Below are 17,252 nucleotides of genomic sequence, written 5' to 3' on the forward strand. Positions count from 1 at the left end.
AACGATTTTGAAGTTATTGATAGAAGACATAGATACATGTATATATTATTTTATAGAAATCAATTTTGCGTACCCCTGCCAAATTTGGCACTAGCTCCATAATTTACAAAAAACCAAACGTGCCATAATGGGGATAAGTTGGATAATTGATGGCTTGACTTTGTTTAAGATGTTGTAGTCATTTTAATTTTGTCTAAGACAATTCAGGATTAACAAAACTTCCCTTTGCTTCCCTAGATCGCGCTTGAGATCTCAATTATTGTGAGCGTTATAAGAAACGATGCGGAAACCAACTAAAGTATGAGCAATTTCAGTTAAATTAGTTTGGTGGTATAGTATATCCAAAGTCACTTGAACTAGTCCATAAAACGCTAGGTCAGAAGTCCCTTTGTAGTGGATACCGCGATCCGCTAAATACCGGGGTTCATTTGAAAGTATTGAAAGGCAATGAATTCATAGGCCCCAAAGGAATTTCTGGAAACTTGGGCTTGGGCAACTCTCGTATAATCGAAATATTTCTCCAAGAAACTTGGGAATACTATAACTACAAATCAGAGATCTCCTACAAATGCGAAAATTGCTAGTTTTTCGTTAACTTTTTTCAAGATTGGGGTGCGTACACCAATATTTCTAGACATCGGCCTTATTTTTGCTGTATTGCTTGCATAACGCACTAGTTTGTTATTCTGTGATGACTGTGATCTTTTACATGATCTATTAATTGAACGAAAATAATTCTTCTAAAAGATTTCCTAAAATTGTATTCAATTTTCAATTATGTAAAAATAACGGCCATTCATCTAATGACAATGACATTGTCTACATATGCACTCTATGGAACAAGGACATCTGTGCAAATTTTGGTAAACAAAGTGCTGTCACTTATGTGGATGTTTATATTTGTGAGCTTTCATCCAGTATCGAATTCTTTGAGATAATTTTTTTCTTGTTGTTTAATATGACTTTAGACAGAACAATAATTTATCCATATATTAATTAGTATCTTAGTGTTCAACGAAATATTTCATAGTTATTTTAAGACATTATATATTTAGCTTTGTATTTACGTCGGACATTTTTATAAGATGGGAGGAATAGTAAGTACAGGCAAAAGTAATGAAGATTTGATAAATAATTTAGTCCAAGTTGACTATATAAAGACATCAGCCGCAGAGATAGCATTCAGAGCCGTAGATAGAGCTGAATATTTTTTACCAGAAAATAGGGGAAATGCTTACCAAGATGCTGCTTGGAAGTGTGGTCATCTACATATTTCAGCTCCTTGTATTTATAGCGAAGTAATAGAAGGATTGTGCTTAGAACCAGGATTATCTTTTTTGAATTTGGGTTCTGGAACTGGATATTTGAGCACAGTCGTTGGTATTATATTAGGATCTAGTGGAATTAATCATGGAATTGAATTTCATGAAGATGTAGTACAATATGCCTATAAGAAACTGGAAGATTTTAAAAAATACTCTGGTGCCATTGATGAGTTTGATTTTTGTGAACCAGTATTTGCAAGAGGTATACTTTTCATTTTTAATGGTTGGGTTATTTTTGCTGATTTGTACTTGAATATTGTCCTTGAGCAAAACTTGTTGTAATTTTAAATGGTTTTTTCTCCATCCAAATTAAAGGTTTTTTTTATTCTACCAGTACCAATGGAAATAGAATTATTTGATTAAAATGTTAAGAAGTCTATGTTGAATTAAAGTTATATGCTTTTTCAGCAAATTGTTTGTGCCTTACCGAAAATCGATTGTATGATAGAGTCTATTGTGGAGCTGCTTGCCCAATAGAATATGAGCAGCACTTAAAGAATCTCATCAAAATTGGTGGTATATTAGTAGTACCTATTGGTGAAAATTTAATGCAGTATAAGCGCATTTCTGGTACTCGATGGGAATCGAAATCATTGTTGCCTGTATCTTTTGCAAATTTATTGAGAGCAGATGAGACAAGCCAAGACTTGACTAAATTATGTGAGTATTGATTTTTGATAAATTGAAATAAAATTTTCAACTTTTGAATGTACTTGGTTGGGTATTTAAATTAATTTAATCATATCTAACAAAGCTAACATATATAAGTAGTTAAATAATGTTTACAAATCCTTATTCAAGATATGGTAGATAACATAGATATATTTTAAGAGTAATGGTAACTGAGCACTATTTAGAATTCATTTCAAGTTCCAATTTCTTAAAGTTCTCTCAGTTGAAGCCCTGAAAAAAACCAATATGCACATTTTAATTAAGCTTTATTTATTCTTAACCCTTAAGCGTTCGATTCTATAATCAAAGTCTTGAGAACATATTTTCAGGTAGTATCCAATTTATTGATCCACATTTCAAACTTATAATATCAAATAGAACATTATAAACTTTGGTCTTTGGGACAAAAATGGCACTTTTGATCCTAAGGCGAAAAGTTTGTAGAAATTTTGTAAAAGGGGTTGACCTATAGCCTTTTCTGGGACTTTATTAATGGTCACCTTCATTAAATTCTTTTATATCTCTTTTTTATATTAACGCTTTCGAGGCACATCATCCTTTTTCAGTTGTCATATTATTCACTGCTTCATTTTAAATCTGGGGACACATCATTTACTTCCAGTACATAGGTGTAGCAAAGGTCATATTGGATATCAAACTTGTACTTGACAACGATATAGTAGTTCTAGTAAAGAGAAAAAACATCTTTTTCTCAATGACTCTTGCTACATCTCTATGTATTTTGTTCAGTTTCTTAATTAAGGGCTTTTTTTTAACTCCAATGATCATGTTATTGTAGGAGTCAATAGTAATACAATGAAACATGTAATATAAAAAATTAAGACAAGTTATTTCTAAAGATGTCTAAAAGTCAAGATTTTAACATTTTCAATTTTTTTGCCTATTTCCCATAAAAGGACATTATTATTATAGTAAGATCATTATAAATTTTATTCGTCTTGATGTGAATACAATTAAATAATGTAAATGAGATAAATAACAAAAATTGGCCACACTGTACTTAATATTATCAAAGTGCTTGGTTACCAGATTTTTTTTTTTGAAAAGAAGATAATTTACTACTTTGAATGAAGTCATAGCTTTTTTTTTTTTTTTGGGCAGTTGAGAGGTTGTATTTTTTTGTTCCGATATCAACATAAGAACGGACATTAGAATGTTTTCGCCTTATCTGAGGCTCATAAATTTTAACTACATTCTATGGAAAATATAGTTAAAGCCAGTACAAATCAAGATTGAACATCCTGTCATATCTCTTTTCGAAATCGTAACTGTTTTCATCTGATTTTCGAATCTTTGCGAATTCCGCTTCGACCAATGTGATATTTACTGCTTTAACCTCATTGTGTAGTAGAATGTTCAGGGAAATGTGCCTATCTCATCCCAGAAGTGAACCTATTCGAGTCTTCGGTTTGGAAGCAGGGTAAGGATTTCTTAATAGTTGCATTTTTTATCTTATCTTGCAATAGTGGAGAAATAACTCTCTTACGAAGCTGCATTGGCGTTGTATGGTGTACTTGTAATTTATAATGCCTACAATTTGTTGTTTCGCTAGATATTCCTTATCAACACAATGTGATAAACACAAAGTAATAAACATAGATGGAAGGCGTATATGCAATTCTTAAGTTGATTGTACAAGGTGTCTCAAAAAAATGTTCATAGGAAAAAAAATTAGAAAATATATTTTGTTCAAACTGGTCTAGGGATGTTGGTTCAACACGTAAACTTTAGATTTACAGAAATCCCATAGATAAAAGTCCACAATTACTATTTTTGTAAAATTAGCGTACGCACTACACGTGACCGAGAAAGAATATTAACTATTTCCTGCTTGAATCTGAGCTTTAACATCTATGATGGATTCTTTCCCTCGATGTGTCATCAGTTCTTTTTGGCAGTTTGTAGTGTTTTCAGATATTTTAAGTTATTTACTTCAATATTTTGTGAGTTATTACAAAACTTACATTCACGTGAGACGTAAAGATGTTTGTTCAATAAGCCAATATTGTGCGAATATTTCGCTTATTGAAGATGACTTCCTCTATTTATGTTTATTACTCTGAGGTGCTAACCAACTGACAAGTTCCAAGTTATTGGAGGTAATTGAATTAATGTTTACAGGGTAGGTTGAAAAGTTATTAATCTGTTTGAATTGATTATTTAGTATCATTTGATTTCTTATTTTTTCTCTAGTTTTTGATTGCGAAACTTCAATAGCTAGGCAGAGAACTGTTACTTCATTGTAATGATTAAGCTAATCAAGAGAATATTTTGTATTTCTAACATTTTGTATTTGTATTTGGGTGTATCTTAGTGACTTATTTGTGGATTATTTTGAGAATATTCAATGGAAATAATAATATTCAGCTTTTTGTGTTTCAGATATGTGAATAGTTAATAATAATAACAATATGATTGAATTTTTGATTTGGTTCTGTCTAAGGGTTCCCTTTTTTGAATTAGTTTAGATATTTTGAAAATAACTGAAAAAATTCGATATAAATGAGTCAACTGAAACTGTGGTTCACAGAGTTTTCAGCTCAATAAAAACTTGATTGTTTTTTCCTGTGTATAACCTAACTAGACGAATTTCTTGGATAACTCACTTCATCGATGAACATTGTAGTGAAATTTAGACTCGGATTCATGAAAATTCACAAAAAAAAACTTACCTCCCAATAATATGATCCGCTTGAAATTTTGCAACCTTTTTTCAAATTTCAGTTCGATAAGATCGGTACTTTTTCAATTATTTAGGGAACAAAACTACATATATATATATATTATTATTATTATATGTGTATACTGGTTGCTCTGGAACCATCAAACTGATTTTGATCTTCGATGTATTTATTACAGAAATTAAGGCAAAATGATAACCAGTAGTTCCTCTGAAACAAGCGCTCAAAAATTTAAGGTTTTTTCATTGAATATTCTCTTCATTCATGGAAAAAATTCTTTTTTGCACGACCCATTTATAATTAACTGTTTTACGTTCAAAAGGCGACTGTAAAGTGAGTCTTTTACTGACTTGAGTAAAAAAGCATAGCTAACTTAATTGAAGTTTATTTTATCATATTTACTTAATATTAACATTTACATTAATACTAAGATGTTAGTGAATTATTTACTATATTATCATAATATTATTTCACTTCTTTCAACTAGCTGGAAGTTAAAGGTTGGTCCTTTTCCGAATGTTTCCCCACAACAATCTTCTCAACAATCATCTTATTTATTAATGAACTTAACTATCTGCAACAGTACTAGAACATTTTTTATTCCTATAACTTTATGTTTACTCTTTCTGCAGAACCATATACTTTTTAGAAATGGCATCAAAATAAATAGAAAAATTTTCTTTGGAGTGATGGGTGATCCCAAGTCCTGGACATCATCACTATAGTCAGGCTTATCAGTTCATCTGATCTCCCAGCTATGCCTATAATGGTTGCTACCCAAAATAGAAATTGAATATTTTATTTAAAATCACATTGCCATTGGGAACTTTTCATTTGAAGCTTCAATTAGAATTTGATGTCTAGTAAGACTTTTGTATTTTGTTGACTGGTACCCAACATGTTTTCTCTTCATAAATGCTAATAATTTTGAATACTCGATGGTGTCAACATTATTTTTTCAATTAAAATCGGGAATGTGCACAGTTGGGTCATGCAAAAAAAAAGTATACAGGGTGATTCACGAAGACCGTTGGTTAGAATATTTGCTAGAAAGACTCTAGATAAACAGTTGAAATTTTAGAGTTGAGCTTTGCTGGGAAAGATGAATTCCAGATTCGTTTGACGGAAATTATACCAATTTGCTTTAATGTGTCGGTTGGAAAAATTTTTCCCAGAAAATACTTGAAAAATACTGAAATCTGAAAAGAATCTTAAAATATTGCTTCATTCCAATAATTATAATATTTGCAACAAAATTTCTAATATTCTAACTTCTATCAAAAGACATGCCAATGGTTCTCCTCCGTCAATTGAACAGGGTGATTCAATTTAAATATATTCAAAATTTTTTGTGATAAAAAAATAATACCTATGTTTTGGCATTTCATTTTTTCCGAATGGCCATATGGAAATGGAACTTGAGATTGAAAACATAATATTGATTATTAAATTCTTGTTTCCTTCACCATGACTTCTGAAGAATGTACGAAACTTCAATAATTCAAACGAGAATCAGACTATTCTTGAGAAGAAAAAGAAATTTTGCCCTATATCTCGTGAAATAAACAATAAAAAATGGGTTCTAATTTGAAAAAATGAGTTTTTTGTCTTAGCTGATTTTGGCATTGAAATCGAAACATCCTATATGTGGTGATTGTATTTTAAATTGACGGAGGAGAAGCATTAGTCCGTCTTTTGATAGAAACTAGACAATAGGAAATTGTCATGCAAAAATCTCAGTCATTAACATAGGAATGAAACCCTATTTGAGTAAATCGATTTCAGACAAATGCTAATGATACATTGCAGCAATGTAAATTCAATGATTATAAATAAAAAAACTGGGTGTCAAATTTAAAAAACAAAAGTTGGGATCATTTCCGGTGAAACCGGAAGTCAAACGAATCTAAGAATTTTTCCAAGAATTCATTTTTCGAAAACAAAGCTCAACTATAAAATTTCAGATGCTTATCTCTAGTCTTTCTATGAAATATACTAACCAACTACTTTCTTGAATCACCCTGTATACACCTTGGGAATACTTTTTCCCTCAGTGCTTTGTGGCTCGAGCTTAATTCCTCGGGCTGTAAACACACCTTGGAAAAAATCATGCATTTTATTCCTTTGGTGTAAAATCAATTTTTTCAAGGCTATTTTTTTTAAGTGATGTAATCATTATTTCCTTATAGTTGACATCCAACCTCAAAGTTTACAAGCGTTATCTCGAATTGTCATTCGTGACATCCTGCGAAAGAACATCCAAAAGGAGCTTCCCACCGTAATTAGAAGACCTTCTGTGAATGAGCCATCTTTCAGAGAGGCGATTGAAAACAGGAAGCTGATCAAAAAATACATTGTGCCTGTACTAGACAACAGCTCAGACGATGATCTTACTGATGGAGGTTGGTGGGAATTGAACAGAAAGAGCAACCTTTTGGGACACCTGTTCGAGACCCTCAAATACCGGGATAGAGATCATGACAATACCACGAGACGTAATAGAAGTCAGTCGGGGGCTGGAAGTAGCAACCAAACTGATGATCATAGAAGACCTACATATTCTCGAACCAGAAGGGTTAGACATTTTTTTTCTCTTATTATTTACTGATGCTGAACACTGCTTATTTTACACTAGGGTTTATTATTTCCTCTTTCAATGCTAGAGAGAGAGAGAGAAAAGTTTATTGATGGCCATCGACCTGAGGTCCTTCAGCTTATTACACAGCATATACATAAATACTTCCAAAAAAAAGTACATTATGTGTCTTCTAATGCTCCGAATAAAGTATGTGTAAGGTATTTGCTAAAAGTTGTATGATGTTCTTCATTGTGGTAAAGGTCAGCTATGTCATTGAGTTCTTTAAGTTTGTTGAAATACTTTCTGTTGAGAATACAAAATCTAGAATCAATTGGTTCAATCTTGGTTCTTGAATACATCATTTGGTTTGGCGGGTTATATATATATTGTTGGGATGTCTGATTCTTGTGATGATCCTAAGTGCTATTGTCTCTGCCACCTTGAGATTTTTCACTGCTGGAGCTCTACAATTCATACACTGCGCAAAAAAAATCAACGCACATTATGGAAATCTCAAATTTATTCTACAACTGAAGGTGTTCTCAATGATAATTATTTTTATCAGAATTATGCATGCATATGTTATCCACTTTCAACGTTTTTCTTCAATACAGATGTTTTTTTCCCAGCAGAAATAAAAAAAGATGAGATTATCAGATTTTGAATGTATTGGCTCCATTCTGAAATCAGTTGTTCTCGATCAATTCTAGTGATCAATAGTTTTTCTTTCGTTTGATTTTCTACACTCGATCGCTATGCAACGCGAAACACGCAATTTGACCCAAGAGGAATGTGCCCAAGCGGTAGTTTTGCGAGAAGAAGGGTGGACATACACAAGAATTGCAGAAAGGTTTGGAGTTTCCCATACAAGTGTGTCCAAAATGTTGCAGCGATTCAGGGAGACAATCAGCCTCTTCCCAATGGATATGCTCTCTCGCAAAATCCAAACGCGCCCTTCGATGGGCTGGGGTAAGAGCTGGGCCTCTTGCCGCGACACGAGGTCTTAAATCATATTCTCTGAGGCGATTTCTTATTGTCTGAGTGCTAATTTGCACCCCATGAGTTTGCTCAAGCTGATTTTGAAGGAGGCGAGCGGTTGCAAACCGTTGTCTCAACGAAGAAACTCTCAAGTAACGTTCTTGAATGGCAGTTGTTAATAATAATAATAATAATAATAATAATCATGGGTAGCGGTAGGTGAATTCCTAGCGATTCACCTATCAGGAGAGTTGAATCGACTCCTGCCCACCGCAGATTCCAGGAGCTCCCTGACCCGGGAAGCTGAAACCTGTCGAAGGGTCCCTGTCCAGGGTAACGGACGAAGCCGTGTGGAAAGCAGCTCAAGAATTCTCCCACCGTAGCTCTGCGGATCGTAAAAAGCGATCAAAGGCCGTCTCCCCCACGACACGGGGGAACCCATGAATGAGGAATGAGGAATAGGAATATAGAGCCGCTGCCTGAGGTTCGTCAGGGCGTGTCTGGAGCCGGCGCTGGACATGACAGTATGCGGGACGTCGGTGACAGAGTGCTTAGGAGACGGGCGTCTGTCGAACAAAATGCTACGCCTCCACAATCTCAACATTCTAGGAGAAGAATAACACGAGTTTCTCCGACCGCTGAAGGTGCTGCGCAGGATCCCCAACCAGCACTCACCCAAGCAGGTCTACCAAGAAGACGCATGAAATGGACAAGTTCGATAAATGAAACGATCATGCGCATATACTATGAAGTGACTAATATGGAAGAGGATAAAATAGGCTACCGGCAAAAATTATTTGCAGAATTCGAAAGAAACTATCCCGAACTCCAAGTTTCTGAGCAAAGAGTAGCCGACCAATACCGGGTCATATTGAGAAATAAACTTGTACCCGATGAGAGACTTAACACCATAAAAAATGAAGTCCAACTGAGGCTACAGAATAGAGACCTCACTAACAAGGAAAAGACAATTGAAGAAAACTACGAATGTGCTGAAAACCAACAGAACATCAATGCACAAATGAACACTGAGGAACAAAACAACGCAGATGTGATAGCAATAAGTGATGCTCAACGACGGAAAATATATGCTGCACCCGTCGAAAATCCAGAAGAAGACCAAAGAGAACTACTGGAGCGATTATCTGCCACAATGAATAGATGCGTTATAGATTTTGAGGGCACAGATCCATTGAGACGACCGATTCTACCAAGATTGAGGACATCCAAGAAACTATCTCATCTTCTGGTCATGACCAACAAGGAGATTATACCAAAGTATCTTTCTGACTACCATGATCTCGAATCATTACACCTCATCATATACTGTGCAGCATTTTCAATAGCAACAGTGCTAGGTGTGAAGCCAAAACCTAAAAGTCAGCAACCAGCCAGAGAAAAACAACAAAATAAACCACATTGGCAAAAAAGACTAGAAAATAAAGTGCACAGCATCCGCCAAGATATTGGGAGGCTCACCCAATTTGCAAAAGGTTCGCCGTCTAGAAAATTACAAAAAATGGTGAATATAATGATGGATCGTCACCGGCAACATACAACATATGATCCAAACAATGAAAATGCTCAACAAATTTTAGACACACTGAAACAAAAACTTAGTGTGTACTCCGAAAGACTCAGAAGATACAATGAGAGCTATAGAAGAAAACAGGATAATATGATTTTTGAAAACTCCGAAAGAAAATTCTATAGAATGTTAAACAACAATATGTCAGCAACACAAGGAAGTTATCCAATCGTCGAGGTTATTGAGAATTTTTGGACAGATCAACTGGCTTCACCAACCCCCTACAACTCCCAGGCTGATTGGATAAGAAGTGAAGAGAAATCCTGTGAGACAATAGAACACATGCCGCATAACGCAGTTTCTATAGAAGAATTCCATGAAATATTGAAAAACGCACACAATTGGAAATCACCCGGCCCAGATGGAATCCACAACTTTTGGTTGAAGAAATTTTGGTGTATACACGGCAGGCTAGTTGAAACCATAAATGAGGTTATGAGGAATCCAACGGAAATGCCCAAATTTCTAACAACAGGGACCACTTATCTCCTACCGAAGGATCTGCAACACACAGCGGATCCATCGAAATACAGACCAATTACATGTCTACCAACAATATATAAAATCATCACATCATGTATAGCATCTCGTATCTACAAGCATTGCGAGACAAATAACATAATGACAGCACAGCAGAAAGGATGTTCCAAGAATGCACTAGGATCGAAGGAACTGCTGATCATAGATTCCATCATATGTAACCAAGCCTTCAAAAAACACAGAAATCTTTTTATGACATATTTTGACTATAAGAAGGCCTTCGACTCTATTCCACATGGGTGGCTGACAAAAATTTTGGAAATATACAAGATCGATCCAATTACAATAAACTTTCTGAAGTATGCAATGTGCAACTGGAGAACGAATATCGAACTCTCTACGGCGAACATAACTACTAAAGAGATTCCAATAAAGAGGGGAATTTTCCAAGGAGATTCATTGAGTCCCTTATGGTTCTGCTTGGCGCTGAACCCCCTTTCTAAACAACTGAATGCTACTGAAAAAGGTTTCAATGTCAAAGGAAATAGAAATACCATTGCACTCAATCATTTGCTATACATGGATGACCTAAAACTTATAACAGGCAACAAAAACCACTTGCAAATTATGGTCAAACTAGTGGAAAATTTTTCGAAAGACGTGGGGATGAAATTCGGATTGGACAAGTGTCGTACGATTAGCGTAGTGCGTGGAAAAATCCAAGATGAACCGATAGCTCTCTCCAATGGACAGGAGATAGAAGCAATGAAATCGGACGATCTTTATAAATACTTAGGAATGAAACAAAACCGACGAATAAACCATCAAAGAATGAAGGAAGACTTAACAACTGAGTTCATTAGGAGAATCAACAAAATTTTAAAAACAAACCTCAACAGCAAGAACATGACGAGAGCCATCAACACATATGCATGTTCAATTCTCACATACTCTTTCGGTATCATTCCATGGAGCAAAACAGATATGGAAAACCTGCAACGCAAAATGAGAACCTTGATGACGAAAGCACACAAGCACCATCCGAAAAGTAGCATTGAGAGGACGACACTGCCGAGGAATAAAGGAGACAGAGGTCTGCTAGACATCATGGAACTTGCCAATGGTCAAATTGAATGCCTACGAACATACTTCAAAGACAAATCAGGCACGTCAGAGATCTACAAAGTACTGTGTGAAGCAGACGAATCAACACCTTTGCAACTGCACAAGGAGCAATTGTCATACAACCACCAGACAATCCAAGAAAAAATGCAAAGATGGAGAGAAAAGCCCCTACATGGACGACATTTCAACGAGGTGAACCAGGATCATGTCGACATTGAAGCGTCGAACTATTGGCTCACATCAGGTGCGATGTATCCAGAAACGGAAGGATTTCTTTTAGCCATCCAAGATCAAGTGATCTCAACAAGAAATTACTGCAAGCATATCATAAAGGATCGAACTATTACTGACGATCGATGCCGTTATGGGTGTCCAACGAATGAGACAATCCAACATATCACGGGAGGATGTCAAATGTTTGCAGGAAATGAATATAAAGAGAGACACGATGCAGTAGGAAAGATTCTACACCAAGAAATGGCAACTAAATTAACACTAATTCATTCTGAAAAAGTGCCATACTACAAATACCGACCGGAAACCATCCTGGAAAACGAACGCTATAAACTGTACTGGGATCGTACAGTTTTGACTGATAAAACAGTCCCTCACAACAGGCCAGATATATTGCTAGTTGATAAACATCAAAAGGCAGCAATACTCATCGACGTAGCAATACCCAATAACAACAACATGCGTCAAAAAGAGGTCGAAAAAATTTCAAAATATAGGGACCTCGAATTTCAGATAAAGCGCCAGTGGGGAATGATATCAACGAGAACTATTCCAATTATCATCTCAACAACAGGAATAGTACCCAAAAATCTCAAGAGAAATATCAAGGAACTAGGTCTTAGTGAGTATATATGTAATATAATGCAAAAAGCTGTTCTTTTAGGTACTGCAAGGACGGTGAGAAAATTCCTAGGAAGCGAAGGACAGGTCCAAGGATCACGTGTGAGAGGACCAGAAGTTCGACGAGAACCAGGGGGACCACAACGACCGGACACGACCGAGCTCTGCCCTTCTGATATTTTAAATATCTGGGATTGAGTGAATGTTCCTCTTAGCGAGGAGTGAGAAGCCGACGGCGAGGAGAAATCCTACGCGTATAGGCAAAAGTCGGATAATAATATTTATTTCGAAAATCTTACACATAAACTTTTACAATATATATATAATCAGAACGAAATATATGTCAAAGAAAAAAACAAATATAAATTCTATGTTGGAGAATTGAGATACTCATGGATTGTATATGGTTCAAGATCTAGTAAAAACTTGTGTAATTCTTTTTTGAATCTATTTTGTTGATCAATTTGCCTTATTCTTGGTGGCAATTTGTTATAGTACTTCATGCAAGAATACTTTGCTCCTCTCTCCGTTACAGTCAATCTATGAACTGGATATACATATAAACAATTTCTATTATTATAAGAATGTGATGGCAAATTTGAACTGAAGTAATCTCTATTCTTGAAAAGAAACATTATACACTCTTCAATGTGTAGCGCTATTACTGTTAGAAAATTGCTACTCTTGAAATAACCTCTGCATGAAGCTCTAAAATCAAGTTTATTTACCCCGTGGTCTACCCTGTCCTGGTCTTCGGACATTCATACCTGTCTCCCTGAATCGCTGCAACATTTTGGACACACTTGTATGGGAAACTCCAAACCTTTCTGCAATTCTTGTGTATGTCCACCCTTCTTCTCGCAAAACTACCGCTTGGGCACATTCCTCTTGGGTCAAATTGCGTGTTTCGCGTTGCATAGCGATCGAGTGTAGAAAATCAAACGAAAGAAAAACTATTGATCACTAGAATTGATTCAAAATCTGATAATCTCATCTTTTTTTATTTTTGCTGGGAAAAAAACATCTGTATTGAAGAAAAACGTTGAAAGTGGATAACATATGCATGCATAATTCTGATAAAAATAATTATCATTGAGAACACCTTCAGTTGTAGAATAAATTTGAGATTTCCATAATGTGAGTTTATTTTTTTGCGCAGTGTATATATTGGGTGTGCATATTCAATTAAAGGTCGACATATGCTTTTATGAAATTTTGTAGCATTTTGGATGGTTATAACTTGTTTTTTTATGTCAGTTTGGCAAAATATTTGGCTCTAGTGATAGTTTTTTTTTTTACCAATTTCATTTGCAGGTTGAAATTCAGTTTATTGTCAATCTGTACACCCAAATATTTCATTGAAGTGGAGGGATAGACGTTGACTTTGTTTATACATACAGCCAGAGATGTTGGATTTATTCAGTGGTGAAAAATCATAAACTTTGATTTGTCTGGATTTAGTTTCATTCGCCATAATTAAAACCATCTACAAATCTGATCTATGAGTAACTGAAGGTGCTGGATACAGGTTCTGACTGATTTATCATGTGCTACAATTATTGTGTCACATGAATATGCAAGCTCTCAAAAGCTCTGGACTTTATGTCAGTGCTTTCCTCGATTTTTTTCTGCTTTAATTATTTGTGGTTCTGATGACGCCATTAACGCGAACTTTTGAACGAAATTTGGAATTGTTATTTTATGTACAGAATGTGTCAATAGTGATCGATAACTCTTGTAAATTTTGGGCTAGGAGAATGATTCAAATTTTAACGGAATCGACAGCACTCAGCTCAAGCTTACATTATTTTTGACTCTACAAGCTGGTCCAAAAGACGAAATGACTGCATATTTTCAACTGAAAATGTCTCATCAATATTTATGATCTGTTCAGATGTCTGAAAACTTTTTCAATAATTTCAATATGATTGTACTGAGATGCAGTTTGATTTGAAGAAAGTTTGCAGACATCTAAGCGATAAAAAATCAGATCATATAAGCAATAAAAAATGATATTGATTAGACTTTTTCAACTGAAAATATGCAGTCATTTCGAACTCCTTAAGAGAATTCAGACTATGTTCCTGTTTTTTCACGTAGTGTCCATTCCATTTTATCAAAATGAATGTTTCCAAATATTTTGATGATTTCATTGATTTGGCTTATTGATATTTCGGTATTTTGATTTGATTTTAATTTTAGGCACCACACGTCAAGACAAAGAAGACTACTCATTAGGCTATCCGACTAGCAAAAAAAAAATCAGAGCATGCCATTTGAAAAATATGGACTTATTGACATTTTTTAAAAAGTTTTAAAAATTGCAGCTTCTTTCGGACCACCTATAGAGTGATCCGTAAATATGCGGAAGAACTTTTCGGGAATCCTGTAAAAAATACTTTGTATAATTTTCTCAAATGGTTTTCAAGATATGATCTGTAGTTTAAACCGTTTCAACCATGAAATTTTTCGAAATCAGAATTTCATGGAGATTATGAGTAAGATATAAAAATTGGGCATTCCCATTTGAAAACACAGGATCGTTTCACTACTTTTGGACCAGCCTGTAGAGTCAAAAATAATTCAAGCTTATGCACTGAGTGCTGTCGATTACGTCAAAATTTAAATCAATTCGCCTAGCCCAAAATTTACAAGAGTTATCAACCGATTAAGCACTATTGACTCACATGTTTTCTATAAAACGTGTAGATAACTCATCATTCGAAACAGTCTACAGCTGTCTCAACTCTAGCAAAAAAAGGTGTAGGTGAAGAGCAGCTCATTAAAATTACTGACCATTCAAACACTAAATCGATCACACTGTATATGCAGTTAGATGAAGGTCACCATGAAGAAATCATTGAAAAATGAACTAAATGAATTAGCACCACAACTGAGATTCGTGTCGAATTCTGATAATGTATTAGCTACAGCTGTTAATGCACCTGTATCAGGTCCATCCAGTCATAATACCTAAAACTTTTACAACTGCGTGTTCAACGGTAATTCCTGTAAGTTTTAATTCATGTGTTGAAAATTAATTTGTTTAAAAGCTTGTCTAGGATAATTTTATTCATAGTCTTTGTCAGTCCATGATATTTCTCAGAAAAAAATCAATATTTCTTTATTTGCGGAAGAAAACATAAATCATTAGTTTTTTTTTTTACCATCCGATTTCAAACTGGCAGTAATGTATTACTTAATTTTTTAGGGGAATCAGAGTTCCTCCGTAGATGAAGATGATAGCGATGGGGGAGTAGACTTAGAAGTCAATTCTGAAAGAGTGGGACAAGGAATGGATGAAGTAATGAATGAAAATGCAAATGCTACCTCATCATCCATGGTAGCCAATGATGGATCAGCATGCAGCTCTATATCATATCAAGATCAAAGGGGGCCATCAAACTCAAATACTTCTGGGTAAGATGATTTTATTTATCAGGATATTCCATGTTGGGGCGTTTTTTATCAAGGATATTATCACTGTGTTCGGGCAACGAGCTCTAAAAAACAAAGTACTATATTTTCGGAATTTAATAAAATCTAGCATGATAATAATAATCTTTATTCACAGACATATTAATACAAAGTAAATAATTTCTAACTTTGTTAGAAGTTGCATTGTCTATCTGAATTAAACAATTAAAACAGTTCTTCTTTATCGGAATACGACATGACCTGCAACAATTGTTTTGTGATGATATAACAAAATATACATTATTTATTTCATTTAACATGAAGTGTTGTTATAGGTGCACTGAAAGTTCAGAATCTGAAGCCACAAGCTCAAATCAATCTAGAAGCACGTATGAACGAAAAAAATTTGATAGTGGAATTGGTGATGAAAATGAAATTTTGGAAGTATCTGATAGTGAAACAAACGACGGTGATAGCGAAAATCCTATGATTGCATATCACAGCAGATATATATCTGTAAGTGATTTGGAACCTTTAAGAAGTGCGAAAAGATCTAGTAGACAAGGAGGTTCTAGAAGTGTAAAATGGCGAAGAGTTTCTTCTGATCCCAATATGTCTACTGACTCAGAAAGTGATGATGATCAATCCAATACAGAATATAGAATGTATAAAAGCTGCTATTCGATTCCTATGAAAAAGAAGATACAACAATTACCTTTGCCCCAAGTTCTCAAGAAATATGTTAATTGCAATAGGGATTTTTAAAACTGTTAATGATTATTCAACCTTATATTTACACATTTTAGATTAGTGTATATTGTATTCATTATATATATTGAATATTGGGTTATTTTATTATTTTAGAGGCTAATACTGAAGATAGTATATCAATTCAGTTGAATAAATTTTTTTGACAATAATGTATTCTATAATTTATTTCTTATGAATGTTTAGTTTCCCCTCTTCAATAAAGATTTGTAATATGTAATGAACAAGAAAGTATTACCAAATATTTGCTACAATTTTTTAAAGTAGTGCCTATACACATCTTTTACTATTTGAACAATTATGGATTTCAAAAGAATGTTTACTTGAAAATGTCCTTGATAATAATAGAATTTCTGGTCTACTCAACATGAACAAACTACTGGACCAAACAGAATTCATTTTGGAGCCACCATTGATGTCAAAAATATGTAGGGTACATAATCATCATAAATATTAGTCCAACGAACCCCCACAATTACATTTAACATGTTCATTTTAACTTCAAATCTCATCTATAGCCTCTCCTCTTTTTGAAGTATTGCATTTTTTACCGATGATTTGATCGTTATTTGGGACAGAGACAAATCTAAACTATCGTAAAATTTCCCCAGTTCTTGAGTTACATTATTTTATATACTTGTATATTGATTTTTCGATTTTTAAATTTACTAAACAATTTGAAGTTTTGGCATCTGGTATACCATAATGTGAATTCTATTACAATAAAGAAAATTATATATATATATATACTGTGAACTATTGAT

General features: G+C 34.3%; 1 protein-coding gene across 2 annotated transcripts; it reads left to right on the forward strand.

The window, feature by feature from the left end:
• Nucleotides 1–819: 819 nt before the first annotated feature.
• LOC123681919 (protein-L-isoaspartate O-methyltransferase domain-containing protein 2-like) lies at nt 820–16,640 on the forward strand. 2 transcript variants are annotated; one of them, XM_045620284.1, is made up of 6 exons: nt 857–1,527; nt 1,734–1,985; nt 3,367–3,438; nt 6,889–7,274; nt 15,515–15,723; nt 16,056–16,640. In XM_045620284.1, exons 1-6 carry the CDS (start codon nt 1,086–1,088, stop codon nt 16,483–16,485), a joined length of 1,791 nt encoding a protein of 596 aa, XP_045476240.1. In that variant the 5' UTR covers nt 857–1,085; the 3' UTR covers nt 16,486–16,640. The 2 variants fall into 2 exon arrangements, with proteins under 2 accessions (XP_045476241.1, XP_045476240.1); XM_045620285.1 differs by lacking the exon at nt 3,367–3,438 and having other exon boundaries at nt 820–1,527.
• Nucleotides 16,641–17,252: the final 612 nt, after the last annotated feature.

This window comes from Harmonia axyridis, chromosome 6, assembly GCF_914767665.1.
Source record: "Harmonia axyridis chromosome 6, icHarAxyr1.1, whole genome shotgun sequence".
Taxonomy (NCBI): domain Eukaryota; kingdom Metazoa; phylum Arthropoda; class Insecta; order Coleoptera; family Coccinellidae; genus Harmonia; species Harmonia axyridis.